This window comes from Panthera pardus, unplaced genomic scaffold (assembly GCF_024362965.1).
Source record: "Panthera pardus isolate Hobbes unplaced genomic scaffold, ASM2436296v1 HiC_scaffold_11, whole genome shotgun sequence".
Taxonomy (NCBI): Eukaryota; Metazoa; Chordata; class Mammalia; order Carnivora; family Felidae; genus Panthera; species Panthera pardus.
The window spans coordinates 64,320,909-64,333,079 of NW_026526666.1; the positions used below are offsets into that span (position 1 = coordinate 64,320,909).

Sequence of the window (12,171 nt, forward strand, 5' to 3'; positions counted from 1 at the left end):
TAGAACCTGAAGCAGGCTCCAGGCTCTGAGCTGTCAGCACAGAGCCCGACGCGGGGCTTGAACTCGCGGACTGTGAGATCATGACGTGAGCCGAAGTCGGATGCTCAACCGACTGAGCCACCCAGGCGCCCTGATTTTGTTCTTTTTTTAAAAGAGTGCTTAGTTTTTCTCCGGCAGAAAGTTAATTTATTTTCAGAGCAACTTAACCATTTCAAACTTGTTTTTAAGCTGTGTTAGTGTTACCCTAGAGAAGCCTTTATTTTAGGGCTAGTTTAATCTCTTCTAGCATCTGTACTGAATGCCCTGGGTGTTAAGTTCTTTCCAGTGTTAGGAAGTCTAGTATTTCCAAACCCTGTGTGAGCTCCAAGTGTTGTTCAGTTAGCCACTCCTTGGTATTTGTTCTTTCTCAGACTTCAAGGAGTCTCATCCTAGACATTCACAGCTCACTAACCAGACAAAAACTCAAGAAACCTTTAAGATTTCTGGAGTCTCTTCTAGATGTAGCTTTCACCTCTGCATTACTCTGCCTTATAAATTCCATACATTTTGTCCGATACCTCAATCTCACCAAACTTATCTCCTCAGGTCAATGAAATTGCTGTGCTGTACTTGGTTCTCTTTCAGGGATGGGAATCTTTGCTGCCTTTTGCCTACTGTCTAGAAAGACTTGTTCCAAATCTTTCCCATCCTGTGTTTTCTAGTATTAATGGTTAGAGGGCTAGTCTGGTACAAGTTACTCTGTCATGGCCTCCAGAGTATAAATTTCTGCTTATATAATTTTCTATCATGTCTTCTTTACTAATAACATACAAATATACCACTGTCTGGGTATTTCAACATTACTTCACATTTATCTATTGCTGGACCTCTAGGTTATTTAGACTTAATTGCTATTATAAATAACGGTCTGATGAATATCTCTCAAACAAGTGCTTGGATATAATTTTAAAATTAAAAGGTAGACTACTTAAATGTTGATCAATAGGGAAGTGGCTATATGAATTACTGCTAAGTTCATTTATTAAGTATAGAGGAATGTATTAAGGGTTATGTCCCCCAAAAAGACAGGTTAAAGTCCTAATCTCCAGTACTTCAGATTGTGACTTTATTTGGAAATCGAGTTGTTGCTAATATAATTAGTTAAGATGAAGTCATTAGAGTGGACCTTAATCCATTATGACTGGTGTTCTTTTATGAAAAGGGGAGATTTGGACACAGAAACATATACACAGAAAACAATGTGAAGACATGTGGGCAAGATGGTCATCGGACAGGAGTGATGCGTGTAAAGCCAAGGAATGCTAAGGATTGGTAGCACACACCAGAAGCTAGAAGAAGCAAGGAAGAATTCTTCCCTAGAGCTGTCTCAGAAAGTATGGCCCTAAAGACACCTTGATTTTAGACTTCAAGCCTCCAGAACGGAAAGACAAACATTCCTGTTGTTTTAAGTCACCCACATGTGGTACTTTGTTATGGTAGTACTAGGAAACTAATATACCATACAATAAAGATTATGTGATTACTAAAAATCATGTTGTCAAAAACTTTCTAAAATACGGGAAAATACTCATTATAATGTGTGATATATAGGTACTATTATTATTCCCATTTAACAAATGTGAAACTGCAGCCCCAGGCTTACTGATTTCTTTAAGATGTCATACATAAGTGCTGGAACATGATTTGAATCCAGGTAGATTCCTGTGTGCTTTTGCTACTATGCTATACTATCTCTTAATTATTAAAAGCTGTAAGCAGCATTAGAACTTTTAATGCAAACTGAGAAGTCAATTCCATTTAAATATAAACAAAATAAGCCAGGGAAGCAGGAATATAGAAACCTAAACTACTTGAGTTGGAGATAAATATTCTAACATTCCCCAATTACAGTGTATTTTGTTTATTTTCATTTTTTTAAAAAATAATCTCTACATTCAACAGGGGGCTCGAACTCACAACCCCAAGATCAAGAGTCACATGGTCTACTGACCGAGCCAGACAGGCACCCCTACAGTGCATTTTGGAATAAATTTTTCAGGGTGATCATCCACAGAATAAACTTAAAAGAACATCAACACTTATAAGTAATAACAAAAATAAATACTTATGTGATAGGCTGTTAAGAAACTAGGGAGTTCTCAGAACCTGTAAGGACAATGAAAGGAGGAAATTTTTGGATCAGAGGCAGTTTAATATAGCTATTGAGGCAGTCTCAATTTTTTTAAGCTTATTTATTTTGAGAGAGAGAGGGGGAGACAGTGTGAGCGGGGCAAAGAGAGAGGGAGAGAGAGAAAATCCCAAGCAGGCTCCTCATCATCAGCACAGAGCCTGATGTGGGGCTCAAACTCACAAATCATGAAATCATGACCTGACTGAAAACCAGGAGTTAGAAGCTTAACCGACTGAACCACCCAGGCACCCCAGAGGAAGTGTCTATGAATGAACTGGGGAATATAGTAGGAAGGGTCAGAAAAGCTCCCAGGTAGGGGCACCTGGGTGGCTCAGTCGGTTAAGCGGCCGACTTCGGCTCAGGTCATGATCTCGCGGTCAGTGAGTTCAAGCCCCGCATCAGGCTCTGTGCTGACAGCTCAGAGCCCGGAGCCTGTTTCAGATTCTGTGTCTCCCTCTCTCTGACCCTCCCCCGTTCATGCTCTGTCTCTCTCTGTCTCAAAAATAAATGTTAAAAAAAAAAAAATTTTAACACAAAAAATAAAAAAAAAAAAGAAAAGCTCCCAGGTAGAAGTTTAGCTGGGTACAAGGCAATTTTCTCTATCACATCCTATTCCCTAAACCCCTGTCCTCTGTGTATCTCACATAAAAGAGCTTTCACTGAATTGCCTTTTTGTGTTATGCACTGAGTTTTCATCAAAGAATAAGAAGGTATCTTGTAAGATGTTACTGCTATTTACTACATCACTATTGTTAAAAACAACTCTCACACTACCTGTATGAGTCCATTTATAATATCATCCCTATTGAGGTTCTGTAAAAAAAATTTTAATTTGTAGTTAATTGCCCAGAAAAGCTTTACTTCCCTGTAAGGATATGGAATAGTATTTCCTCCTTATATGTAAAGAGAACTATATAGCTGATTATTTGCAGCCCAGCCACAAAAAGAACATGAATCACCATGTATGGTCTATATATTTATATTCTACTATTTTCCCTATAACCTTTAATTTCTTTTCCAATTATTTTTCCTTGGTCCTGATCTCTAATTTTAAATACTAAAAAAAAAATGTTTTTAATGTGTATTTATTTTTGAGAGAGAGAGAGACAGAGCGTGAGTGGGGGAGGAACAGAAAGAGAGGGAGACACAGATCTGAAGCAGGCTCCAGGCTCTGAGCTCTCAGCACAGAGCCCGACGTGGGGCTCAAATCCACAAACCCCAAGATCATGACCTGAGCCAAAGTCAGACACAATCGACTGAGTCACCCAGGCACCCCTAATTTCAAATATTTTAATTTATACTCTATTAAAATGTTTCTACTATTAAAGTGTTTTTTCTGCAGTGTTTCAAATCATTTAATGGAATGAATTTTATTAATAAATAACCAACAAAGAGTTGTATCATAACCCTCAAAAAAGAATAATATGGAATCTGATCCAAATTCTTGCTTCTCCAGAGACCATGAATGCAGACAGCAATGTCTTAAACAATGAAGTTTTATGTGGATGAGGGCTGGGTACTGAAATGTACCATAATCGGATCACCTTAAAACTTTTGATTAGCAAATGGACTCACTATAGGCTCCTTTTTTTTTTTTTTTTTTTTTTTTTTTTTTTTTTAAGGCCCAGCACGGGGCTTGAACTCACAACCTGAGATCATGACTTGAGCTGAGGTCAAGTGTCAGACATTTAGCCAACTGAGCCGCCCAGGCACCCCATGTAGGAACCTAATTTTTATACTCCATGACGTCAGAACAGTGTCTCATTCATCACTATCATTCAGTATCTAGTATTACTGAGATAATTCTGAAAGAATAAATTTAGTTTATAACCTAAGATTCTCTCTTAAGTAATCTCTGCACCCAGTGTGGGTGGGGCTTGAACTCATGATCCTGAGATCAAAAGTTGCATGCTCTACCAACTGAGCCAGCCAGGCACCCCTAAAGGTTCTTATATTGTGTCTTTTAAAATCTGTGTCCTTAAAAAAAAAAAAATCACTTCAATATACCATTTAAAGGGGCGCCTGGGTGGCTCAGTCGGCTAGGCGTCCGACTTCGGCTCAGATCACGATCTCGCGATTTGTGAGTTCGAGCCCCACGTTGGACTCTGTGCTGACAGCTCGGAGCCTACAGCCTGCTTCAGATTCTGTGTCTCCCTCTCTCTCTGCCCCTCCCCTACTTGTGCTCTGTCTCTGTCTCTCAAAAAGAAATAAATGTAAAAAAAAAATTTTTTTTTAAATATACCATTTAGAAATGGCTTTCTTGTGTTAAGGAGAATATCACTTGAAAAAGAAAAACATAGTTCTCTTTTTGGTACATACGATTCTTGCTGCAGACATGTTGCATGGCCCAAACTGCCCATAGCTGGACTCCTGGTGTTGTGAAACAGCCAAGTAAAGGGAAAAATGGATTAAAGGACCTAAAGTTTCAAAAGAAAAAAAATAAAGTTACATCCTATACTTAGTGTCATTTCTAAAGCAATCATTCCTGAGCTTTTCATACTAGAAATTTCATCCAACTATTTTTAAACTAATATAAATGAATTATAGAGCATTTTTTCCTTGTCTTGAGACACTTGAGAAAGGATCATATTCATATAAGGTTTTGGTACAAAAGTTGGAAGGTGATCAGAACAAGGTACTGGCAGAAATATTTTTTTGGAAATACTCTTTTGGTATTGAAGATAAACATTTAAGAATAACAGACCTTGTTTTGGAAACTGAGAAAAGGAGGAGTTAATTGGCAACTATCTGGTAGAACACCACGAAAGTGAATACCAGCCTTTCAATTTCTACCAGTCCTCTGCCTTCTGCTCCAAAATAGATAGAACATAAGTTGGGGAAATCAAAAATGTTGGCAGTATCAGCATTTGTGAAGTAGAGAACAAAAATAAGATGCAATAATGTTATTTATATGGCAATATGGAGTCCTTCAGGAAATTAGTAACTTAGCTCTGAAGTCACCTGTCATAAACAGTGAGGCATCCAATATGCACTTTAAGAAATTATCAAAAACTGTTTCCCCAAACTAACCTGGTGCTACTTCTAGTTCTTTCAGTGTGTCATCTTGTCCTGGACCTCTTTGCATTAAGACATTATCTCTTCTTCCTAAAATCTTCTGCCCCTACTTAGTTATCTCTCAAAATTCAGCTCATAATTTACTTCCTCTGGAGGCTTTTTACCATTTTCCATTGCATTTAAGTACTGTCATCTTTAATTGCATAGCATCCTATGTATATAACTAGCTTAATAGTGAATTATGTCTGATTCACATTTGGTGTCCCTCACTAGGCTGTAAGGTTCTTCTCTGTAAGCAACATGTCTTTTTTTTCCCCCCCAGATTAGTTTATTGGATTCATCTTTTTTTTTTAAATATATGAAATTTATTGTCAAATTGGTTTCCATACAACACCCAGTGCTCATCCCAAAAGGTGCCCTCTTCAATACCCATCTCCCACCCCCCATCAGCCCTCAGTTTGTTCTCAGTTTTTAAGAGTCTTTTATGCTTTGGCTCTCTCCCACTCTAACCCCTCTCTCTCTCTCTCTCTCTCTCTCTCTTTTTCTCCTTCCCCTCCCCCACGGGTTCCTGTTAAGTTTCTCAGGATCCACATAAGAGTGAAAACATATGGTATCTGTCTTTCTCTGTATGGCTTATTTCACTCAGCATAACACTCTCCAGTTCCATCCACGTTGCTACAAAGGGCCATATTTCATTCTTTCTCATTGCCACGTAGTACTCCATTGTGTATATAAACCACAATTTCTTTATCCATTCATCACTTGAAGGACATTTAGGTTCTTTCCATAATTTGGCTATTGTTGAGAGTGCTGCTATAAACATTGGGGTACAAGTGCCCCTATGCATCAGTACTCCTGTATCCCTTGGGTAAATTCCTAGCAGTGCTACTGCTAGGTCATAGGGTAGGTCTGTTTTTAATTTTTTGAGGAACCTCCACACTGTTTTCCAGAGCAACTGCACCAGTTTGCATTCCCACCAACAGTGCAAGAGGGTTCCCGTTTCTCCACATCCTCTCCAGCATCTATAGTCTCCTGATTTGTTCATTTTGGCCACTCTGACTGGCGTGAGATGATATCTGAGTGTGGTTTTGATTATTTCCCTGATGAGGAGCGACGTTGAGCATCTTTTCATGTGCCTGTTGGCCATCGGATGTCTTCTTTAGAGAAATGTCTATTCATGTTTTCTGCCCATTTCTTCACTGGATTATTTGTTTTTCGGGTGTGGAGTTTGGTGAGCTCTATACATTTCAGATACTAGCCCTTTGTCCGATATGTCATTTGCAAATATCTTTTCCCATTCCGTTGGTTGCCTTTTAGTTTTGTTGATTGTTTCCTTTGCTGTGCAGAAGCTTTTTATCTTCATGAGGTCCCAATAGTTCATTTTTGCTTTTAATTCCCTTGCCTTTGGGGATGTGTCAAGTAAGAAATTGCTACAGCTGAGGTCAGAGAGGTCTTTTCCTGTTTTCTCCTCTAGGGTTTTGATGGTTTCCTGCTTCACATTCAGGTCCTTTATCCATTTTGAGTTTGTTTTTGTGAATGGTGTGAGAAAGTGGTCTAGTTTCAACCTTCTGCATGTTGCTGTCCAGTTCTCCCAGCACCATTTGTTAAAGAGACTGTCTTTTTTCCATTGGATATTCTTCTCTGCTTTGTCAAAGATTAGTTGGCCATACGTTTGTGGCTCTAGTTCTGGGGTTTCTATTCTATTCCATTGGTCTATGTGTCTGTTTTTGTGCCAATACCATGCTGTCTTGATGATGACAGCTTTGTAGTAGAGGCTAAAGTCTGGGATTGTGATGCCTCCTGCTTTGGTCTTCTTCTTCAAAATTACTTTGGCTATTCGGGGCCTTTTGTGGTTCCATAGGAGTTTTAGGATTGCTTGTTCTAGCTTCGAGAAGAATGCTGGTGCAATTTTGATTGGGATTGCATTGAATGTGTAGATAGCTTTGGGTAGTATTGACATTTTGACAATATTTATTCTTCCAACCCATGAGCACGGAATGTTTTTCCATTTCTTTATATCTTCTTCAATTTCCTTCATAAGCTTTCTATAGTTTTCAGCATACAGATTTTTTACATCTTTGGTCAGGTTTATTCCTAGGTATTTTATGCTTTTTGGTGCAATTGTGAATGGGATCAGTTTCTTTATTTGTCTTTCTGTTGTTTCATTATTAGTGTATAAGAATGCAACTGATTTCTGTACATTGATTTTGCATCCTGCAACTGCTGAATTCATGTATCAGTTCTAGCAGACTTTTGGTGGAGTCTATCGGATTTTCCATGTATAACAGCATGTCATCTGCAAAAAGTGAAAGCTTAACTTCATCTCTGCCAATTTTGATGCCTTTGATTTCCTTTTGTTGGCTGATTGCTGATGCTAGCACTTCCAACACCATGTTAAACAACAGCGGTGAGAGTGGACATCCCTGCCGTGTTCCTGATCTCAGGGAAAAAGCTCTCAGTTTTTCCCCATTGAGGATGATGTTAGCTGTGGGCTTTTCATAAATGGCTTTTATGGTGTTTAAGTATGTTCTTTCTATCCCGACGTTCTCGAGGGTTTTTATTAAGAAAGGAGGCTGAATTTTGTCAAATGCTTTTTCTGCATCGATTGACAGGATCATATGGTTCTTATCTTTTCTTTTATTAATGTGATGTATCACGTTGATTGATTTGCGAATGCTGAACCAGCCCTGCATCCCAGGAATGAATCCCACTTGATCATGGTGAATAATTCTTTTTATATGCTGTTGAATTCGATTTGCTAGTGTCTTATTGAGAATTTTTGCATCCATACTCATCAGGGATATTGGCCTGTAGTTCTCTTTTTTTACTGGGTCTCTGTCTGGTTTAGGAATCACAGTAATACTGGCTTCATAGAATGAGTCTGGAAGTTTTCCTTCCCTTTCTATTTCTTGGAATAGCTTGAGAAGGATAGGTATTATCTCTGCCTTGAACGTCTGGTAGAACTCCCCTGAGAGGCCATCTGGTCCTGGACTCTTATTTGTTGGGAAGTTTTTGATAACTGATTCAATTTCTTCACTGGTTATGGGTCTGTTCAAGCTTTCTATTTCCTCCTGATTGAGTTTTGGAAGTGTGTGGGTGTTTAGGAATTTGTCCATTTCTTCCAGGTTGTCCAGTTTGTTGGCATATAGTTTTTCATAGTATTCGCTGATAATTGCTTGTATTTCTGAGGGATTGGTTGTAATAATTCCATTTTCATGCATGATTTTATCTATTTGGGTCATCTCCCTTTTCTTTTTGAGAAGCCTGTTTAGAGGCTTATCAATTTTGTTTATTTTTTCAAAAAAACAACTCTTGGCTTCGTTGATCTGCTCTACAGTTTTTTTAGATTCTATATTGTTTATTTCTGCTCTGATCTTTATTATTTCTCTTCTTCTGCTGGGTTTAGGCTGTCTTTGCTGTTCTGCTTCTATTTCCTTTAGGTGTGTTGTTAGATTTTGTATTTGGGATTTTTCTTGTTTCTTGAGATAGGCCTGGATTGCAATGTATTTTCCTCTCAGGACTGCCTTTGCTGCATCCCACAGTGTTTGGATTGTTGTATTTTCATTTTTGTTTGTTTCCATATATTTTTAAATTTCTTCTCTAATTGCCTGGTTGACCCATTCATTCTTTGGTAGGGTATTCTTTAACCTCCATGCTTTTGGAGGTTTTCCAGACTTTTTCTTGTGGTTGATTTCAAGCTTCATAGCATTGTGATCTGAAAGTGTGCATGGTATGATCTCAGTTCTTTTATACTTATAAAGGGCTATTTTGTGACCCAGGATGTGATGTATCTTGGAGAATGTTCCATGTGCACTCGAGAAGAAAGTATATTCTGTTGCTTTGGGATGCAGAGTTCTAAATATATCTGTCAAGTCCATCTGATCCAATGTATCATTCAGGGCCCTTGTTTCTTTATTGACCGTGTGTCTAGATGATCTATCCATTGCTGTAAGTGGGGTGTTAAAGTCCCCTGCAATTACCACATTCTTATCAATAAGGTTACTTATGTTTGTGAGTATTTGTTTTATATATTTGGGGGCTCCCATATTCGGCACATAGACATTTATAATTGTTAGCTCTTCCTGATGGATAGACCCTGTGATTATTATATAATGCCCTTCTTCATCTCTTGTTACAGCCTTTAATTTAAAGTCTAGTTTGTCTGATATAAGTATGGCTACTCCAGCTCTCTTTTGACTTCCAGTAGCATGATAAATAATTCATCATCCCCTCACTTTCAATCTGAAGGTGTCCTCAGGTCTAAAATGAGTTTCTTGTAGACAGCAAATAGATGGGTCTTATTTTTTTATCCATTCTGATACCCTATGTCTTTTGGTTGGCGCATTTAGTCCATTTACATTCAGTGTTATTATAGAAAGATATGAGTTTAGAGTCATTGTGATGTCTGTAGGTTTCATGCTTGTAGCGTTGTCTCTGGTACTTTGTCTCACAGGATCCCCCCTAGGATCTCTTGTAGGGCTGGTTTAGTGGTGATGAATTCCTTCAGCTTTTGTTTGTTTGGGAAGACCTTTATCTCTCCTTCTATTCTAAATGACAGATTTGCTGGATAAAGGATTCTCGGCTGCATATTTTTTCTGTTCATCACATTGAAGATTTCCTGCCATTCCTTTCTGTCCTGCCAAGTTTCAGTAGAGAGATCCGTTACGAGTCTTATTGGTCTCCCTTTATATGTTAGAGTACGTTTATGCCTAGCTGCTTTCAGAATTTTCTCTTTATCCTTATTATTTTGCCAGTTTCACTATGATATGTCGTGCAGAAGATCGATTCAAGTTACGTCTGAAGGGAGTTCTCTGTGCCTCTTGGATTTCAATGCCTTTTTCCTTCCCCAGATCAGGGAAGTTCTCAGCTATGATTTCTTCAAGTACACCTTCAGCACCTTTCCCTCTCTCTTCCTCCTCTGGAATACCAATTATGGGTAGATTATTTCTCTTTAGTGCATCACTTAGTTCTCTAATTTTCCCCTCACACTCCTGGATTTTTTTATCTTTTTCTCAGCTTCCTCTTTTTCCATAATTTTATCTTCTAGTTCACCTATTCTCTCCTCTGCCTCTTCAATGTAGGCAACACGTCTTACTCATCTTTGAAGTTCAAGAGCATAGAACAGGTCCTTGGCACTTTCTTCAATAAATGTGAAATGAAAGAAGAAATGATGAATGACAGGTAACAGAAAAAAGTGAAAATATTTCAATCCTTTTAAAACCAGTAAGAAGGGGCGCCTGGGTGGCGCAGTCGGTTAAGGGTCCGACTTCAGCCAGGTCACGATCTCGCGGTCTGTGAGTTCGAGCCCCGCGTCAGGCTCTGGGCTGATGGCTCGGAGCCTGGAGCCTGTTTCCGATTCTGTGTCTCCCTCTCTCTCTGCCCCTCCCCTGTTCATGCTCTGTCTCTCTCTGTCCCAAAAATAAATAAAAAAAAAAGTTGAAAAAAAAAAAAAATTAAAAAAAAAAAAAAAAAAAAAAACCAGTAAGAAGATAGATGCCTGAGGGAAAATACATTATACACCTGGTAGCAATAATCTCCAAGCAAGCGAAATGACTAGGTTAAGGGCTTAATATTAATTATCTTGCTAATTACCTGTATGCTACCATCTCACACTCTGGAGTTGGCCATTTCAAAATAGCTGAATGCTGCAAGACACAAGACACACAAGAAAGAATACAATATTTATTTAGCACTGCATTATTGCATTATGAAACTCTGATAGCTTAACTACAATGAATGTTTGTTTGTATGCTTCTAGAAAACACCAAATGACCTTACCAGATCATCCAGAAGAGAATTCCTCTGGCTACGGCTCAATGTCCAAGCTTGTTCACCTCTAGATATTAAATGGGCAATAATTCCAGCTGCAAAGTAACTGACTTCCACTTCAACACTATGCAGGAGGCTACTGATGTGGTCTATAAAATCTTTCCACATTAGTTCAGAATGCAATTCTTGCACTTCAGCTATATTATTCTGGAAGAAAAGAAGATATAAAAATTGAAGTAATATGCATAATGGCTAAATGACCATTTGTATTCTAAGAAGGAACAGAGATTGTAACAATTTAAACACATATCTGCAGGGGCACCTGGGTTGCTCAGTTGGTTAAGTGTCTGACTTTGGCTCAGGTCATGATCTCACAGTTTGTGAGTATGAGCCCCTCATCTGTCAGTGCAGAGCCCGCTTCAGATAATCTGTCTTCTTCTCTCTCCCCTCCCTGACTTGTGCCCACGCATGTTCTCTGTCTGTCTCAAAAATAAATAAACATTAAAAAAAATAAACATGTATCTGCATATACATAAAAGGTGAAGACTTTTGTTATGTTAGCACAGTGTGTTTATGGGTGATTTATTTTCTCTCCTCCCAAAACAATAAAATAATACAGAAACAGTAGTGAGTTCCTTTTTCAGGCAAAATGATGAGGTGGATAACCTAAAAAAATCCCCTGCTATAAAATATCTAGAAGTGATAGTGGGAAAACAGCTAACAACCTTTATTTATTTGTTTGTATATTTATTTTAAAAATGTTTATTTATTTGAGAGAGCATGTGAGCACAAGGGGGTCGGTGGGCAGAGAGAGAGGGAAAGAGAGAATCTAAAGCAGGCTCCGTGCTGCCAGCACAGAGGTTGGATGTGGGGCTCGATCCCATGAACTAAGACTTGATCATGAGCTGAGCCAAAATCAAGCGTCAGACACTTAACTGACTGAGCCACCTAGGTGACCCAACAACCTTTAAATATGTAACCTGCTGGGATAAAAAGCAAATAGGGAACCAAACCAGAGCAGTAACAGGCCATCACTGACTTGTAGAGTCAAGAGCACTGGGTTTTAATAGCCATGCAAAGGCAGAAAGTAAGGCTAAAAACCGGAACTAAGACTTCACATATAAGACAAGGATTTTCAAAGTATCACACCTCAGAAAAAGAGTAGACTGACATAGGTGAATGAAAAAGAGGCCTATTGTAATCTGGGATCTGGCCTA

At 38.6% G+C, this 12,171-nt stretch overlaps 1 protein-coding gene across 1 annotated transcript in view; it reads right to left on the minus strand.

Annotated features, from left to right (window-relative positions):
• ZYG11B (zyg-11 family member B, cell cycle regulator) overlaps nt 1-12,171 on the minus strand; it is a 92,761-nt gene that overhangs the window by 19,774 nt on the left and 60,816 nt on the right. The window contains exons 11-13 of the mRNA XM_019449269.2: nt 10,964-11,161; nt 10,778-10,830; nt 4,490-4,587 (exon numbers count right to left, since the gene is read on the minus strand). Coding sequence (XP_019304814.1) covers nt 4,490-4,587; nt 10,778-10,830; nt 10,964-11,161 — 349 coding nt within the window. The remainder of the gene's footprint in view (nt 1-4,489; nt 4,588-10,777; nt 10,831-10,963; nt 11,162-12,171) is intronic.